The 14,877-nt window shown below is 43.6% G+C and overlaps 1 protein-coding gene across 1 annotated transcript in view; it reads left to right on the top strand.

Moving 5' to 3' along the window:
- Nucleotides 1-12,245, top strand: part of kon (chondroitin sulfate proteoglycan 4-like protein) — a 41,513-nt gene extending 29,268 nt beyond the window's left edge. Inside the window, 8 exon segments of the mRNA XM_017898559.1 lie at nt 3,845-4,439; nt 4,549-4,803; nt 5,882-6,079; nt 6,599-6,721; nt 6,723-6,816; nt 6,933-9,650; nt 9,715-10,121; nt 10,215-12,245. Coding sequence (XP_017754048.1) covers nt 3,845-4,439; nt 4,549-4,803; nt 5,882-6,079; nt 6,599-6,721; nt 6,723-6,816; nt 6,933-9,650; nt 9,715-10,121; nt 10,215-12,191 — 6,367 coding nt within the window. The 3' untranslated portion in view covers nt 12,192-12,245.
- The last annotated feature ends 2,632 nt before the right edge of the window (nt 12,246-14,877 follow it).

The raw sequence follows: 14,877 nt of genomic DNA on the forward strand, positions 1-14,877 counted from the left end.
TATTAGAAATCAATTCGACTGTAGAAAATTAATAAATTTCCAAGTTTTTCTAATTAATTCATGAACATTTATAGCTGCACAGCAAAGTTGAAATTATAGGCAACATTCTTATAGGATGTTTAATTTAATAATTTATACTTACATGAGGTTTTGTATTTCCTGTGGTAAATAATATTGCTATAGAAAAGTATTTTTCTTGCATAATATTCTTCTTATTTTGTAATAAATATATACTAGCATAAGGAAGCGTAAAAAATAAATTTTTTTATTATGAAATTTTATTTACAATTGTTTATTTACAATGTTTTCATAGGCGAAAAATGAATACAACATAAAAAATATTTTGAGAAAAAAAAAAATTATGGACGGGAATCGAACCCCGGTCCTTCAGCATAGCAATTCTCGACCTTTTTTTAACATACCTTTATTATGCCGGAAAATCTTTACAAACATATAAATACAAAAAACCAAAACGTATAAAAGGGTTATACATAACAACTTAGGCTACGAGATCGATGGCTCCAACACGAAACACTCGCTATCTTAGAATTAAAAGCTTACACTACCGCGCTTATCGCTATATGATAATATAAACCTAAGAAGTATCTTATATCGTAACGCGTGTTTGCCTATGTATAGAAAAGCACGAAAACTATACAGTCTTTGATCTCTAGTGGGTAAAAGGGAAAAGGGTCGATTAGATTAATAAATAAATAAATAAATAACTAAATAAATAACTAAATAAATAAATAGGAGGAGAAGGAAGGGAGGGAGGACTCAGCAAGAGGGGTATATAAATTGTATTTATTTCAAGATTATTGTTTACAATATTTATAAGTATGAGCAGTCTGAAACTTACAAAAGACAAAACGAAAATGACAAAGTAGGATAAGAGGGGGAAATAAAACAAAAATTAATCCTCTCTCCTTTGGGGAAATTCTCGACTATCGTCATTAAGCCAAGACTTCGCTTGAAAAATATTGGAAATAAATCTATAATTAAACAAATAATAAAACTTTACTCGCAAATATCTCAAAAACTATCGAGTAGTTGCGACTACAATGATATATTTTCTGAAACTGCAGGACGATATCTACAAACCTGCAAAATTTCAACTAAATCGTTGACTCGAAGGACTTGCACTCTCCTTGTAAAACAAAGTATTACACGAAAATTAAAAACATTTTTGAAAATCCATTCTCATCTTAAAAATTAGGCGATACGAAATACACTGGAAGGCTTATTTCTAAACTTTGATGACCAATTATAGTTATTCAGGAGTGCAAATAATTATAATTATGAATACTCGTAATCTCGGAATACTCTCACCTAACTTGCAACACAACTGTTGGATGACCAACGATTCGTTGGCCCTTAGACACTACTTACAAGAGCCTGGCTGATAAACGCAGACCAATTTCAGAGTCCAAAAACAATTGACTCGTTCCTACTTTCACTAAGGGCCAATGGTCATCTTCACCCCACCAAAAACTAACATTATACAAGCACCCACAAAATTTGCGAAAATTCAGTCTCAGTTCCAGTTTCAATTTCACTTTTAATTCTTTCCTCTCCGTCGACTTGTATTTTTCCAACGGTAGCCTTGTTGCTAGAACCCGTACTGTATACTGAAACCCAGGTTCCAACGCAACAATGAACCTCCCAATATTCTTACTTTTCATGTAATACTTCAATTTAGCTAAAAAGTCGAGCCTTTTGTGGAAAAATTCACATTTTTCGGAAACCGAGGCACAATTTCGATTCCGAATTCGTGTTCAGACAAGTAAACTCTATACGAATCGTGCAATGGACACTACAGATCAGAGGAAAGGTTAAAATCTGTCGGACAGCGTTACCTAAGGAACAAACTTTGACATAGTTTCTCAACGTTTATTCCACTACAACTGCGATCAATTTCTCGATAAATAACGTAAACAACTTGAAAAAAGAAGCGTGCAACGACATACTGAACGAGTCAGTGACGCGACGCAAGCGATATCTGTCTACGACCAATTCTTCCCTGTCTGTGCGCAAGTTATTAGTGTTAAAGGGGTTATTACGCAAGGAATAGTAGTCAGTGAAAACTGTGGAAAAATTGTGTATATCTTTATTGAACGGGCGAATGGTTAGAACTGGCCTGATCAGGGCCTCGCAGGTCAAAAGTCGTCTTCAGAAGACTGGTGACAAAAGACAGAACATTGGGGCAAGAGATCGCCCCCCACACCGCTGGAATGTAGAGTTTGCTTCGCTATTGAATTTTACCACAACAGTTAGCAATTAGTCAATCTACCCCTACGGACAAACATCCCCGGCCTCCCCCATGGAATGTCGCGAAATACCTTTGAAAGGATGATATCGCGAGGTAATCCTCACCGCGATAATTAAAACGGGGATAATCGAATCAACTTTCTCGATTAACAAATACTCGCGAGCAGCCGCGCTTCTCGAGTTCGGTACACTCGAGCGGAATAAACTTCATTTCCCAGAAGATTCGAACAACGATTTCGCGGGTCCTTGGTCGCGCTACACGCGGCGCTGAAAGCAGCCGGGGGCCTCGAAAATCTTTGTCCCCGCGAATTAAAAGCGTACTCGTCGCGATTCTTAATTCGCCGCTCGCTCCGGAGAATAAAGGTGGCACGGTACCTGTTGCGTATCGCGGTAACGGTGTCGAAACAATGCCAACAATCCTGTTCCCTCCGCTTCTATGTATTGCACGCGGAACATCCTTGGACATCCACGGCCGATGCATTCTAAACGGCGGCCACGGCAAACACACCATCGGAAATGAAAGCGCGCCGGTGTCGTTCAAACGGACCTCTTCAACGCCGAGTTCAACCAGAAACCTGTAAACAAGACGTAAACCGCGATCAAATCGCGTCCTTCGTCACATCTGCGTCCAAAGACTTCGCACAGCGCGTTTAATTACGTCCGCGAGCCACCATTTTCCTCGTGCGTCAGCTCGTAACTTCACCGTGGATGTCGCCTTTAGGTCACCCGTGTCGTGTCACTGTGCTGCTTCGCGAAGTAATAAATCGATGTTCGAGATTTACTTCTCGCTTCGAAGACGTCGAGAGTGTCGGCAAAAGAACCGGACATGTCCTCGCTATGTCGAGAAACGACGAGGAAATTGTCAAAAATTGTCAAAAATTGTCAAAAATTGCCAAACACGTGACAGTGACCAAGATCACTTAAATATCGCACGTCATCTTCGTTTCAGCCATGTTCGGAGTAATCCGATAATCGGTGATCATAGTCTCCGTGTGAACTTCTAACGTCTAATGTCTAACGTTCGGAGAATCGTTGTGAAATTCGGTGTGCGGAGCCAGCGTTGGGCCAAGAGAAGACGAAGAGTACGAACGAAGATTGACCCACCTTCAATCGACTGTTAAATACGTTTCGAGCGGTATAGATCGATTCGCCGGGAAGTTGGGCGAATACGAAATCGACGAAGCTGCGCGCAGAATAAAAGATGCAAACGATCAGGTAATTCCGGCTGGAACAGTTAAGAAACTGGAAATTTCGCCCGGCGCTCCATTACCCGAGGATTTAGCGGGTCCATTCAGGGACGGTAGTCGCGATGGAAACAAGTCAACTGCGAAATTCTAACTGGATGGTGAATAGCTTCGGCAATGTTGTTACAGGAGTTTTAACATTATTCCCTAATACCCGTAGACTAGGTCGATATCCGGCATCGAGGCGTGCCCTGCGAACGCGATTTTGACGAGTTCGCGTTGGCGTAAAGTTAGACGGTCCCGAACAACGGCCCAGTTCGCTGGTCCCGAACAACTTCCTTTCAATTTTGCCCCAGTCGATCGACCCCCTTCTTCCCCTCTTTGTTCGCTAGATGGGAATTCGAATTGAAGACCGGCTTCGAGAGCGGCCTGCTGCTCTACAACACCGACCAATCGTCGTACGCCGATTACCTCGGGATCGAGTTGTTCGAGGGTAAAATTCGACTTCTGATGAACAAAGGGAACGGTCCGACCGAGTTGATACACGGCACGCCGGTGGCTGACGGCAAGTGGCATCGGGTGGCCGTCGATTTCAATCCGAGCGGAATCGGGATCACGGTGGACCGTCAAGAAAAAGCGATCACCCTTCCCTCCGGTGGAAATCGTTACCTCGATCTGGCCGACACCCTCTACATCGGCGGCACCGAGCTGAATAAACGCGCCAGGGCGCTAGGCAAAGGCCTTAAGTCCGGTGACGTGAGCTACAAGGGTTGCCTGCGAAATATGCTTCTGGATAACAAGGAGCTCGGTCTACCGGACGTTAAAATCAGCCAAGGTATCATCGTTGGCTGCGTTTGGGGATTTCCCTGTATCGAGGTTGATCCCTGTCTTCCCGCAGCAGTTTGCTCGCAACTAGGTGTCAGCTCGTTTAAGTGCGACTGTGATCAACCACTGTGCATCAAGCCGAATCACGTCGAGGATTACAAGGTAAACTTGCCAGTATCCATCGTCTCCTTTTCCACCTGACTTTTACTTTTATTCTTTTAATTTACATATATACGTATTTCACCGGCATTCTCGATTTCCAATTTCCCAGACTTACGCAAAGGCCAATTTACCCGTGAACTTGGAGATACTCTCGCTGAATCCCCCGCTAGTACCTGAAGGGAAACACGTGCTGGTGACGAGCGATAACATTGCCATGGTGCTAGACATTGCTAAATATGGGGTGGAAGAGGACGGCGTTATCTTCACCTTGGTGACGCCACCCACGCACGGTAGCCTAACCCTGGACCTTTCAACGATCACAACCGACCGTTCCTTCAGCCTTCAAGACGTGAATCGAAATAAGGTAACGTCCCTCTATCGCCTGCGCACCTTGCGTTTCATATATTCTTCGGACGTTCGGGAAATATGGCGAAAGGATACGATTGAAGCATCGATAAGCGATCATCGATGGACGAAAGCGAGCGATTCGATAAGCTCCTGATAGATTGAACGGACGAAAGAAACGTGGAAAATCATGTGTTCTTCCAGTTTGTCATAGGGCCACGAGCTATAGATAGTTGCTGGCACAAGGACTAACTTTAGAACCGTGGGGGGCCACGAAGCGTGGTCGTGTCGTCAGAACTCTCGGTTCTGTTCCTCTTCTACTTGCACTCGATTTATCCAGCTACACTGGTCTATTTATAAACATCGCTACCTCTTATTAACTACTTTTTTCGGAGGGGGGTTAACGTCGAGCCCGAACCGCTTGTCCGTTTCCGTCGAGGCTGCAGAAAGCGGAACTCTATCCCGGGAATGCTGGACGAGGTGATGCGAAAAATCGGAAGAATTCGCGAGTCGATTCGTTACGCTGATCGTCAATTTATAAGCCCGACCCCCCGGCGTGTTAATTAATTTTAACCGTGAACAGGCGACAGATTTAGTACCAGCGATGATTCACCGGCGAGAAAGCGTAAAAGGAATCTTTAAGGAAGTTTAATTTTAAAAACGGCGAGTCACGCGGAAGATACGAGTTTCGAGATATTAAGGGAGTTTATTGGTTCGTTAAGAAGACCGGCGGCGTTATCGTCGGCGAGATTGAAAAGTTCACCTCGCGAGCGCGTCCGTGTCGTGAATAAATCTTGAAATAAGATGAAATAAGAGGAAATAAGATGGAATAAGGTGAAACAAGATGAAATAGGATGAAATAAGATGAAATAAATGTCTCGTTAACTGCGAGTCCACGGGTGATTATTCTTTTTTACTTTGGCGAGAGTCGGCACGTTGGCTCGATGAATACGAGGGCAGACACCCTGATGGCGTTATAACGCGTTGTTGTTACGCGTTGCACACCTTTAACGGCGGCATACATATTCATAAGTTTGCAGAAACATTGTTTGCCACGTGCTACGTTGTCTCGTTATTATGATCAAATTCCTTGACAGATACAATACAAGCACGACGGCAGTGAAACCACGGAGGACAGTATGATCCTGGAAGTGACATTAGAGGCAGGGGCTGGTTACACGTTGGCGGGCTACCTCCAAGGACGACTTAGGTTTCCGTTTCACGTCAACGTTACACCGGTTAATGATCCCCCATCGCTCGAGATACCGACCGCAAAGGTGCTACGACTTGCCCAGGTGAGACGCCGTGATGCGCGATATCTTGGAAATTCTCTATTCCGAGGAAACCTCCGAAGATGCAGCACCTCGAATGCACGTGAACGCGTAACACGCGAAGTAGTCTGTAATGTTTCACGCGACTTCACCGAATCAATTAATGGGGAATTGAAGAAATTGTGGCTTGTTTAGTAATCGTGCAGTGTCTGTATCTTCGGACGTGCAGTCGAGTCGTAACAAAATCGATTTAAGCCGCTCCAGTCGTTGCCCCTAATTAACCACTTAGAGTTGCCATCCTCTTAAGTGAAATAATTTCTCTAGTCGTAAAAATCGATTCTCGCGTGGCATCGAGCTACCTTACGAGACCTTTGGATCGAGTTACGGGTCCAAATCCGTAACGCTTTTATTTCTTCCTCTTTTCTTTTCCTTCGTTTATCTGCTTCGGTTCGATAACCGGATGATCACGTTAGGGTTAAAGATGCGGCATAGATTGGAAATGTCGAGATGGAAATGTAACGATAGCTGTTTAATCGTTCATAGGGCACGAGGAAAATCTTGACAAAAGAATTAATTTGGGCGATCGATGCCGACACGCCGTCAGACATGTTGATTTACACGGTCTTACGTACCGACGCGGATGCTGGCTATGTGGAAAGAGGGACTTACCCGTCGCGACCTATACCCGTCGCGACCTATCGACACGTTTACCCAGGCTGAATTAATGCAAGGATTAATTGCATACGTACACCGCGGAAACGGTAACAGCTTCATCGATATTCACTATGCAAACAGACATTATTGCCGTTTAATTACCGTCTATTCGCAGCTACGGTTTATCAACGATTCAACGGTTCGCTTCGATTACGTTTTTCAGCGAAACCGAACGCGAAGCTGGATCTCCAGGTGAGCGACAGGATAGAAAGCAGCCTGCCGGCGAGTTTAAGGGTGGCAGCTCATCCCTTGGAAATTAAATTGATGCACAATACAGGACTGGTCGTGGTGCATCGGTCCTATTCATACCTGACACCGGCGAATCTCTCCTTCGTCACCAATTCCGACGACAATACTATTGATATACGTTACGACATCGTCTCGCAACCGCAATTTGGCACGATTCAAAAGCTGAAGGACGTCTCGAGCAGCTGGATGAGCGTGGACCATTTCACCAGCAAAGAGGTTGAACTGCACGCGATAAGGTATCTTCACAACGAGGACAGTCCCAATCAAGATGAATTCAAGTTTCAAGCGAGCGTTAGAGAGGTAAGGGCGCCACACGTGTACGATTTTCGGATCACCTTCATCGATCTTGAGCTGAAAGAAACGAAGAGGGTGCCGATTAACTTTACCAACATAGCGGAAGTGAGCGTGACTGCACAAAACCTGAGGTACCAAACGAATCCGCTGATAACCGCGCTCAACAAGATCGCGTTCACCGTCACTACGGGACCAAGGTACGGTAATCTGTTCCTTTCGAGTCGGAAGCTGGAAATCGGCGACACGTTCACTCAAGAGGACATTGACTCCGGCAAATTGAAGTATCGACTGTTCAAAAGGGCCTATTCCACGATTTTGGACGAATTCGCCTTCAAAGTCAGCGCGCCGCAGTGCATCGATTTGCACTCTATACTCAAGTTCAGGCATTACCTCAGTAAGAACGTGAAACCCCTGGACAGCGTGGAAAGTCTGAGGGTCGACGAAGGTTCTAGGGTACCACTGAGAATTCTCCGAACCAATCCAGCAGATAACGGTGTTACGTCACTCACCTATAACCTGACGATAATTCCTCGTCACGGTTGGCTGACGGTCACGAACAGCTCCAAGTCTCACCCTCGAAACAACACTTCCTATTTTACCTCCGAGGAACTCGCGTCCCAGAAAGTCTACTATGTGCACGACGACTCGGAGACGAAAGAAGATTCGTTCCAGTTCGTTGCCATTGCCGCAGACGCGGTGGATTTCATGTACGTCGGTACGTTCCGCGTCGAGGTGATAATGAAGAACGACAATGCTCCGGAACGAATGGTTCACAAAGTGTTTCACGTAGTGTCGAAGGGTGAGAGGTTGCTGACGAACAAAGACCTAGCCTACGTGGATAAGGACATCGATACGAAGCCTAGCGATCTGACTTACACGAGAAGGGATACTCAGAGAAATGGGCTATACAGGGTAACCAACCCCACGTCGCAGGTGTACGAATTCAATCAGCAGGACATCGACGACGGCCAGATACTGTTTAAACATCAGGCTGAGGACCACAGCAAATTGGAATTCAGCGTTACCGATGGGCATTTTTACACGTCCGGCGTGCTCGAAATTCAGGCCAGTCCTCCCTACATCAGGCTGAAGGAGAGCAATGGGTCCATAGTGCAGTTCAATCGATCAGTCGCCCTTCGATCCAACGATCTGGATATCGAAACGAACGTGCACACCTCGGACAAAGATATCAAGTACACGGTGCTGGAGAAACCGAAGCACGGGGTGCTGTTGAAGCATGGCAGAGACACGAGCACCTTCAACAAAGAGAATCTGCGTTACGGTATAGTGTTTTACAATCATCTAGGAGGATCTTTAACGAAGGACGAGTTTAAGTTCAAGGTATCGACGAAGGGAGCCGAGACGGAGGGAGTATTTCAAATCAAGATCTATCCTGAGAGCTACTGGCAACCGTTGATCGTTCAAAACAACAAAACGGTGTTCGTGGAGGAGGCCACTAGTATTTTGTTAAGCAGAAAGAGCCTCGAAATCATGCATCCCAAGATACCGAACTCCGAAATAGTTTATTTTTTGAAAGAATGGCCGCAAAATGGGTATCTGGAGTTACAGATTCAAGACGAGCACAGCGACGAGACGCGAGAGGATTATATCGGAAACGCTGTGAAGACCTTCGACCAGAACATGATCAACGAAGGTCGCGTATTCTACGTACAGTTCGTGATGAATCAGACCAACGACAGATTCGTCGTGGACGTGACGAACGGTATAACATGGTTACGCGATCTAAGCGTGAACTTCGTGATCGTGCCGGAGAAGCTGTACGTCGAGCCGAAGAATGTGGTCGTGATCGAAGGACAGAGTACCATTTTGGACGAAACGAACTTTTCTATTCTCACCCCTTACTACTCCGGCAAAGTGACGGATTATCGAATCATAGATAAACCGAAGCACGGCATAATTCTTGAATCAACGAAAAATTCTCAGGTGAAAAAGTTCTCGCAAAAACACCTAACCGGCGGAATAATATTGTACAAACATAATGGCGACGAGTCCGCAAAGGATTCCTTCAGAATGGTTCTCGTTGCGGGAGACAAAACGAGCGAGCCATTCGACGTGTGGGTTACCGTGGAACCCGTTAACGACGAGGTGCCTGTGCTGGTTAACAGGACCAAATTAACCGTTTGGCAGGGTGGTTCGATCGCGTTAACACCCGATAATTTAGCAGCTGTTGATAACGATACCACTGCACATGATATTACGTTCAATATCAGCGGAGTTAGAAACGGATTTATCTCGTTAAAATCTTCTCCGGATGTGGACATTTACAATTTCACGCAGGAACAAATCGACCAGTCGAAAGTCATCTTTACGCATACCAGTAAGCGCTCTGTATTTTATGATTTGTTTATAAACTTCGCTACTTAACAAACCCTGCGTTCCAGATGGATCCGACGCTGAGTTCAATTTCGTCCTGTACGATGGAGTACATACCACGGAGTCTTATACGATACTGGTGACCACCAGACCGGTTCGACTCGCTATCGAGCAGAACGCTGCGCTTAACGTCTTCCCTCAGACCAGGAAAATGATATCGAACAAGTTACTTTTGACGAAATGCCTGGACGAAAGTCGAGAAATAAAATATACGGTGCGAAATGGGCCGCATCTTGGCAGGATCATCATGGAGACCAACGACGGCGTGTGGTTGAACGTTGAACGATTCACGCAGAAAGATGTCAACGAGAGTAAAGTAGTCTACGAGCATACTAAGCAATTTATGGACTTGACTGCCAATGATTCGTTCACATTCGACGTGGAAGCACGTTTCGCGGAATCCTTAACCAATCAGGCGAGATTACAATCTTAATATTCATAGATAAGGAACGAGAAATAATTCTGCATGTGACATTACTCGTTAACTTTGCTATGCTTTCCGTTGCAGGTTTTTCAAATAGATATTTCGGTCTCCAGTGGTGGTTTGGACAGATACATCTCCGTGAAGAATGTGAGAGTCGAAGAAGGTGGTTCCGCACAAGTCGTCATGAATATCAGCGGGATCGTATCGTTCCTTCAAAATCACGCTGGAATCGAGAATCCAACAGTGCTCTCGAGGCTGAGCAGCCAACCTAGTCACGGTCATGTGATGATCATGCCGGATTTGAATGTCACCACCTTCTCTCAGCCCCAAATCGAAGGTGGAAAGATCGCCTATTATCACGATCATTCGGATACCTTGGAAGATCGCATCAATTTTTCCCTTTATCTGACTCGTGGCCACATCCTCCTGTGCAATACCAGCATTCCAGTAATAATCGAACCTGTGAACGACGAACCATTCAAATTAATCACGAACCCACCGTTCATCACGGTGGTTCAAAACCAAAACCAAACGATCACCAGAGATAATCTGCTGACGAACGATCCAGACACTCCGCCAGAGGAAATAGTGTACGAAGTGATATCTGGACTGACGTACGGTCGTCTGTTGCTCTTACCGTTCAACGAGAATATCTCAGAAGTTCGCCAAGTGAACAAATTCACCCAGCACGACGTTGACTCTAATCGACTGGTGTACGAACACAACGGACCTCTTCAGGCAGCTTCCTTCTACTTCAGGGTATGGGACGGACGTTTCAATCCAACGTATACGGTATTCAAAGTGTACGTTTTACCGATTAAGCTGAACGTCACCGTGCCAGGTCCCGTGAATCTACAGCAAGGATCGAACGTGGCTCTAATTTCCGAGAGCAACGTAAAACTCGATACCAATGCGAGGCAAGACTTGGTCATTTACGAAGTGACGACGACACCAAAGTACGGAGTGTTGTACGTGCGAGATGGAGCTGCGGCTAGCTTTAAACAAACAGATTTGTTGTCAAAGAGCGTGATATTCATGCAAACGGACATGACCGTGTCGAACGACAGCCTCGAACTGACTGCGAGATTAAGCGGATTCGAACAAAAGCACATAAGAATCGAGATCAAAGTGGTACCTCTGATGATCATGAATCCTATGATCGCTTTGGCCGGAGAGAAAACTAGAATAAAGTTGAAGCATATGGACGCCACACCCTTGGCAAAGCTAACAAGCAGCAATCCCATATACACGGTCATCAAGAAACCGAAATTCGGTAAAATAAAGAGGATCATCAGAAGCTCTTCGTCGTCTAGCGAGAAACGGGGAACTCGTGAGAAAGAGGTGACTAAATTCTCCCACCAAGAAGTGATGTCGGGTACAATTTATATGGTTTGCCGAAAAATTCCGACAATGGAGTACGAAGGAGTGATTGATAGCTTCGCGTTCATCTTGACGGCTTCTATCTTCCAACCAGCCGTGGGTGTGTTCGAGTTTCGCGTGAAACTTGACATGGACGAGTATAATAACACGTTAGGCGGTCCAATGGATCCGGTAGGTCACGAAGGCGAAATGGCGATCGCGCCGAACATGAGCAACGACTATTTGTTAATCCTGGGAATGCTCCTCGGCGTATTTTTGCTCGGTGTAGTAGTGATCATCACCATTAGGTGTAGACACAATAAATACAAACACGCCGAAGAGGAAAAACCAGAACCTACTCCAGCAGTTGGCGTGATGCCATTGCCAAGACCTCCGGATCATTTAATGCCCGTGACACCGCACGTAAAACGTTACGCCAATGATCACAACAGCGTAGCAGCCAGTACTCCATTACCGATTCTCCCGACAACGACGTCTACCTTACCTCAGTGCAAGGTGATACCTCTGAATCCCCTGGAGAGTATCACAGGATCCGAAGTGGACGTCTCAGCGAAATATCCGTACGGTGTCGCGGATGGGGATGAATGGAGCAGCTTCGACACGTCCGATCTACCTTGTCAATCGGCTACCACACAAAGGACCAACAACCCCTTGCTAAGAAGAAACCAATATTGGGTCTAGCAAAAGGAGGGCTGTCCGCGATTAAAGCGGAACAGACCGTAACACTTTCTTAAACTTGAAGACTGTTTTTGTTACGAAACCTTGAGACTAATCGTCGATTACCTATGGTCTTAATGTGCCTAAAAATAATAATTGACTCTGCGATGGGGATATTACCGAAAGCCTCGATTTTATATCGAAACCTTGATGGAGACTCTTTTTCCCGACTTACCCTCGTGTATTCGAAGCCTCGATAAGGTGTGCCCGATGACGTTATTACTCGTCGATGTTCTTCATATTCACGCGTACACGAAGATTGTACGTTATCGCTTGTACGATGAGTCGAGCAACAGAGTTTCCATTGACTTTCATTTTTTTTTTTTTTTTTTAGCGAGCAAAACTCGTTAAATGTAAAAGGATACAAACCCAAGACTATCATTGCTATCGTGGATCGAATGTGCCTAAGATATTATCGAGTCTTGTAAGAATTTCCCCACGAGGCCTGCACGATGTCGATTTCGTTGTCTTTTCTCTCGGTTGTACGCCGATCCGAAACGATTCTCGTTAATCTTATTAAGATCGCTTTCGAAGCTCGTCTCAGCCAAATACACGTCCATCGGGACGTTTCTTCTTCGATGCTTCACAGCGATACTGCTCTTGATTGATACGAAATGGCCGTTCCTTTAAGAAACAAAAATGTCAGTGACATACAGTCGATAATATATCGAGGGTAAATATTACAAAAATGATAACCTGAAAACACTGAGAGCACTTAGAAACATTATCAGACGCGAAAGGTTATGTATAATTACACGTAAACTTTTGTAATGGAAAAGACTACAGAGTGGACTGCGTATTTCAGATTTGTATACATACATATGAGAAACACATAGAAGTTACCCGCGACTTTTGTAAAAAATTTACGCGTTCATAGCATGCAGTACGACCAGGAACACTCGAGTTTTCGCACATATCTTTTTACACGATTCCCGCGTATTTGTACCGATTCGCGTCGTACAACGTCGAGTTTCTGAATTCTAGCTACATACATACATCGATAGAGGTCGCTCGCGTTTCATTCCGGCATACGATCTTACCATCCGAGTAAAACGTCTTCGCGTAAAAAGGAAAAAGATTCGTGATAATTATCACTAGTAAAACGCAATTCAGTTCGAACGAATAAATAACTCTGTGCATCGTTGATCGTTTTTACAAACAAAACTTTTTCTACCCCTTTGGAAATGTGTTGTTTTCTGCGCAACAAGATTTATCTCGTCGACGTCGTGAAGGTCGAATTCATCGGATCTTGTCGATCGAATATGAATCCTCTTACGCGAATATTCCGTGACGTTGGAAAATTTAGCGTCGATCGATTTTCTAACAACGACGATACCGTTGAAAAATTTATCGTGAATCAATTTCCCATCTGCAACGAAAAAATTTATTATACCGACCGGCGTATGAAATGCACAACAATGATTCACTCGTTCTTTTCAGTATTATAATAAATTAATAAATCGCTCGATTAATCTATATCAGTTTGTTAATTCGCGCGCTCGTCGACTTTTCGACAAATATTTAAACGTTATGTCTTTTAGGGCTGCGCAAACTCACAGTGACCTTAACCACAATTTCTATAAAAACCCTAGGAAACGTATAATTAAGGAAATGCTCTAACGTCGATGTTAATATAGTGATAATGATAATAATAACGATAATTATTATTATTATATATAAATATATAATATATGTACACTCCTACATAGAAGATACTGTTTCACGAATTCGCAGCATATGCATTAATATGATAGTTCTAAACGTGTGGCAAAATGAGATAAGAAGACGTTTTTAACAAAGATACGTGTGTTGATTAATGAATATGCTAGAAACGAACAGTTAGGCTTTTTTACATCCCCAAAGTGAACCCATCCGAGTGCCAAACTTCTATATTGTGTAATATATAGTTATATAGGACTGTATTTTCCCTGCCGACTGAATGCATTACTCTTGTAATTCAAATAAACTGAATGTGCGATGTTATATATACGATATCATAATCATATGTATACTCCTACCAATAATTAGTTTATTCTCTGATAAATTAATCTCGTGCATTGAAGGAAGAGTATAGATGTTAAATGTAACTTCACATATTTAAGAACTTTTTTTACAACTTTTCAAATATACTTTAATATAAAATCTAATCAATTTGATATTCCAACAATATCTAAAAGATTTGAAAACACAGAAAGCTACCTTACGATTATAACTAGGAAAGCTCCATCTATGAAATCGATTTTGACAAGTTTGAATTAGTAACATTATGACATGACAAAAGTACAGACGAAATTTAGGTACATCTCGTCTGTGATAATACTTGTTCAACCCAATTAAAAATTAGCATACATTTTTTTATCCACGGCTGGGGAGTATCACTTCCAACAGTACCAATTCAACATAAAAGAAAATTGTAGCGTTACAAGCGATTGGAATTAATACTAGGTGTAATTACGAAATCATAAATAAGGATCAGATACTTTACAACTGCGAACACGACATAACATTTTTTATTTCTATAATACTTGCTCCTTCTATGTATAAAAATGAATAACCAGTATAAAATTCTACACTTCCTTGACACATATACGATACACAGGCTCTACGCTTTGGCGCATACTTAGATTTAGTTTTAATTCCACACTAATAT

The sequence above is a fragment of the Eufriesea mexicana genome, unplaced genomic scaffold (genome assembly GCF_001483705.2).
Source record: "Eufriesea mexicana isolate 0111107269 unplaced genomic scaffold, ASM148370v2 scaffold654, whole genome shotgun sequence".
NCBI lineage: Eukaryota > Metazoa > Arthropoda > Insecta > Hymenoptera > Apidae > Eufriesea > Eufriesea mexicana.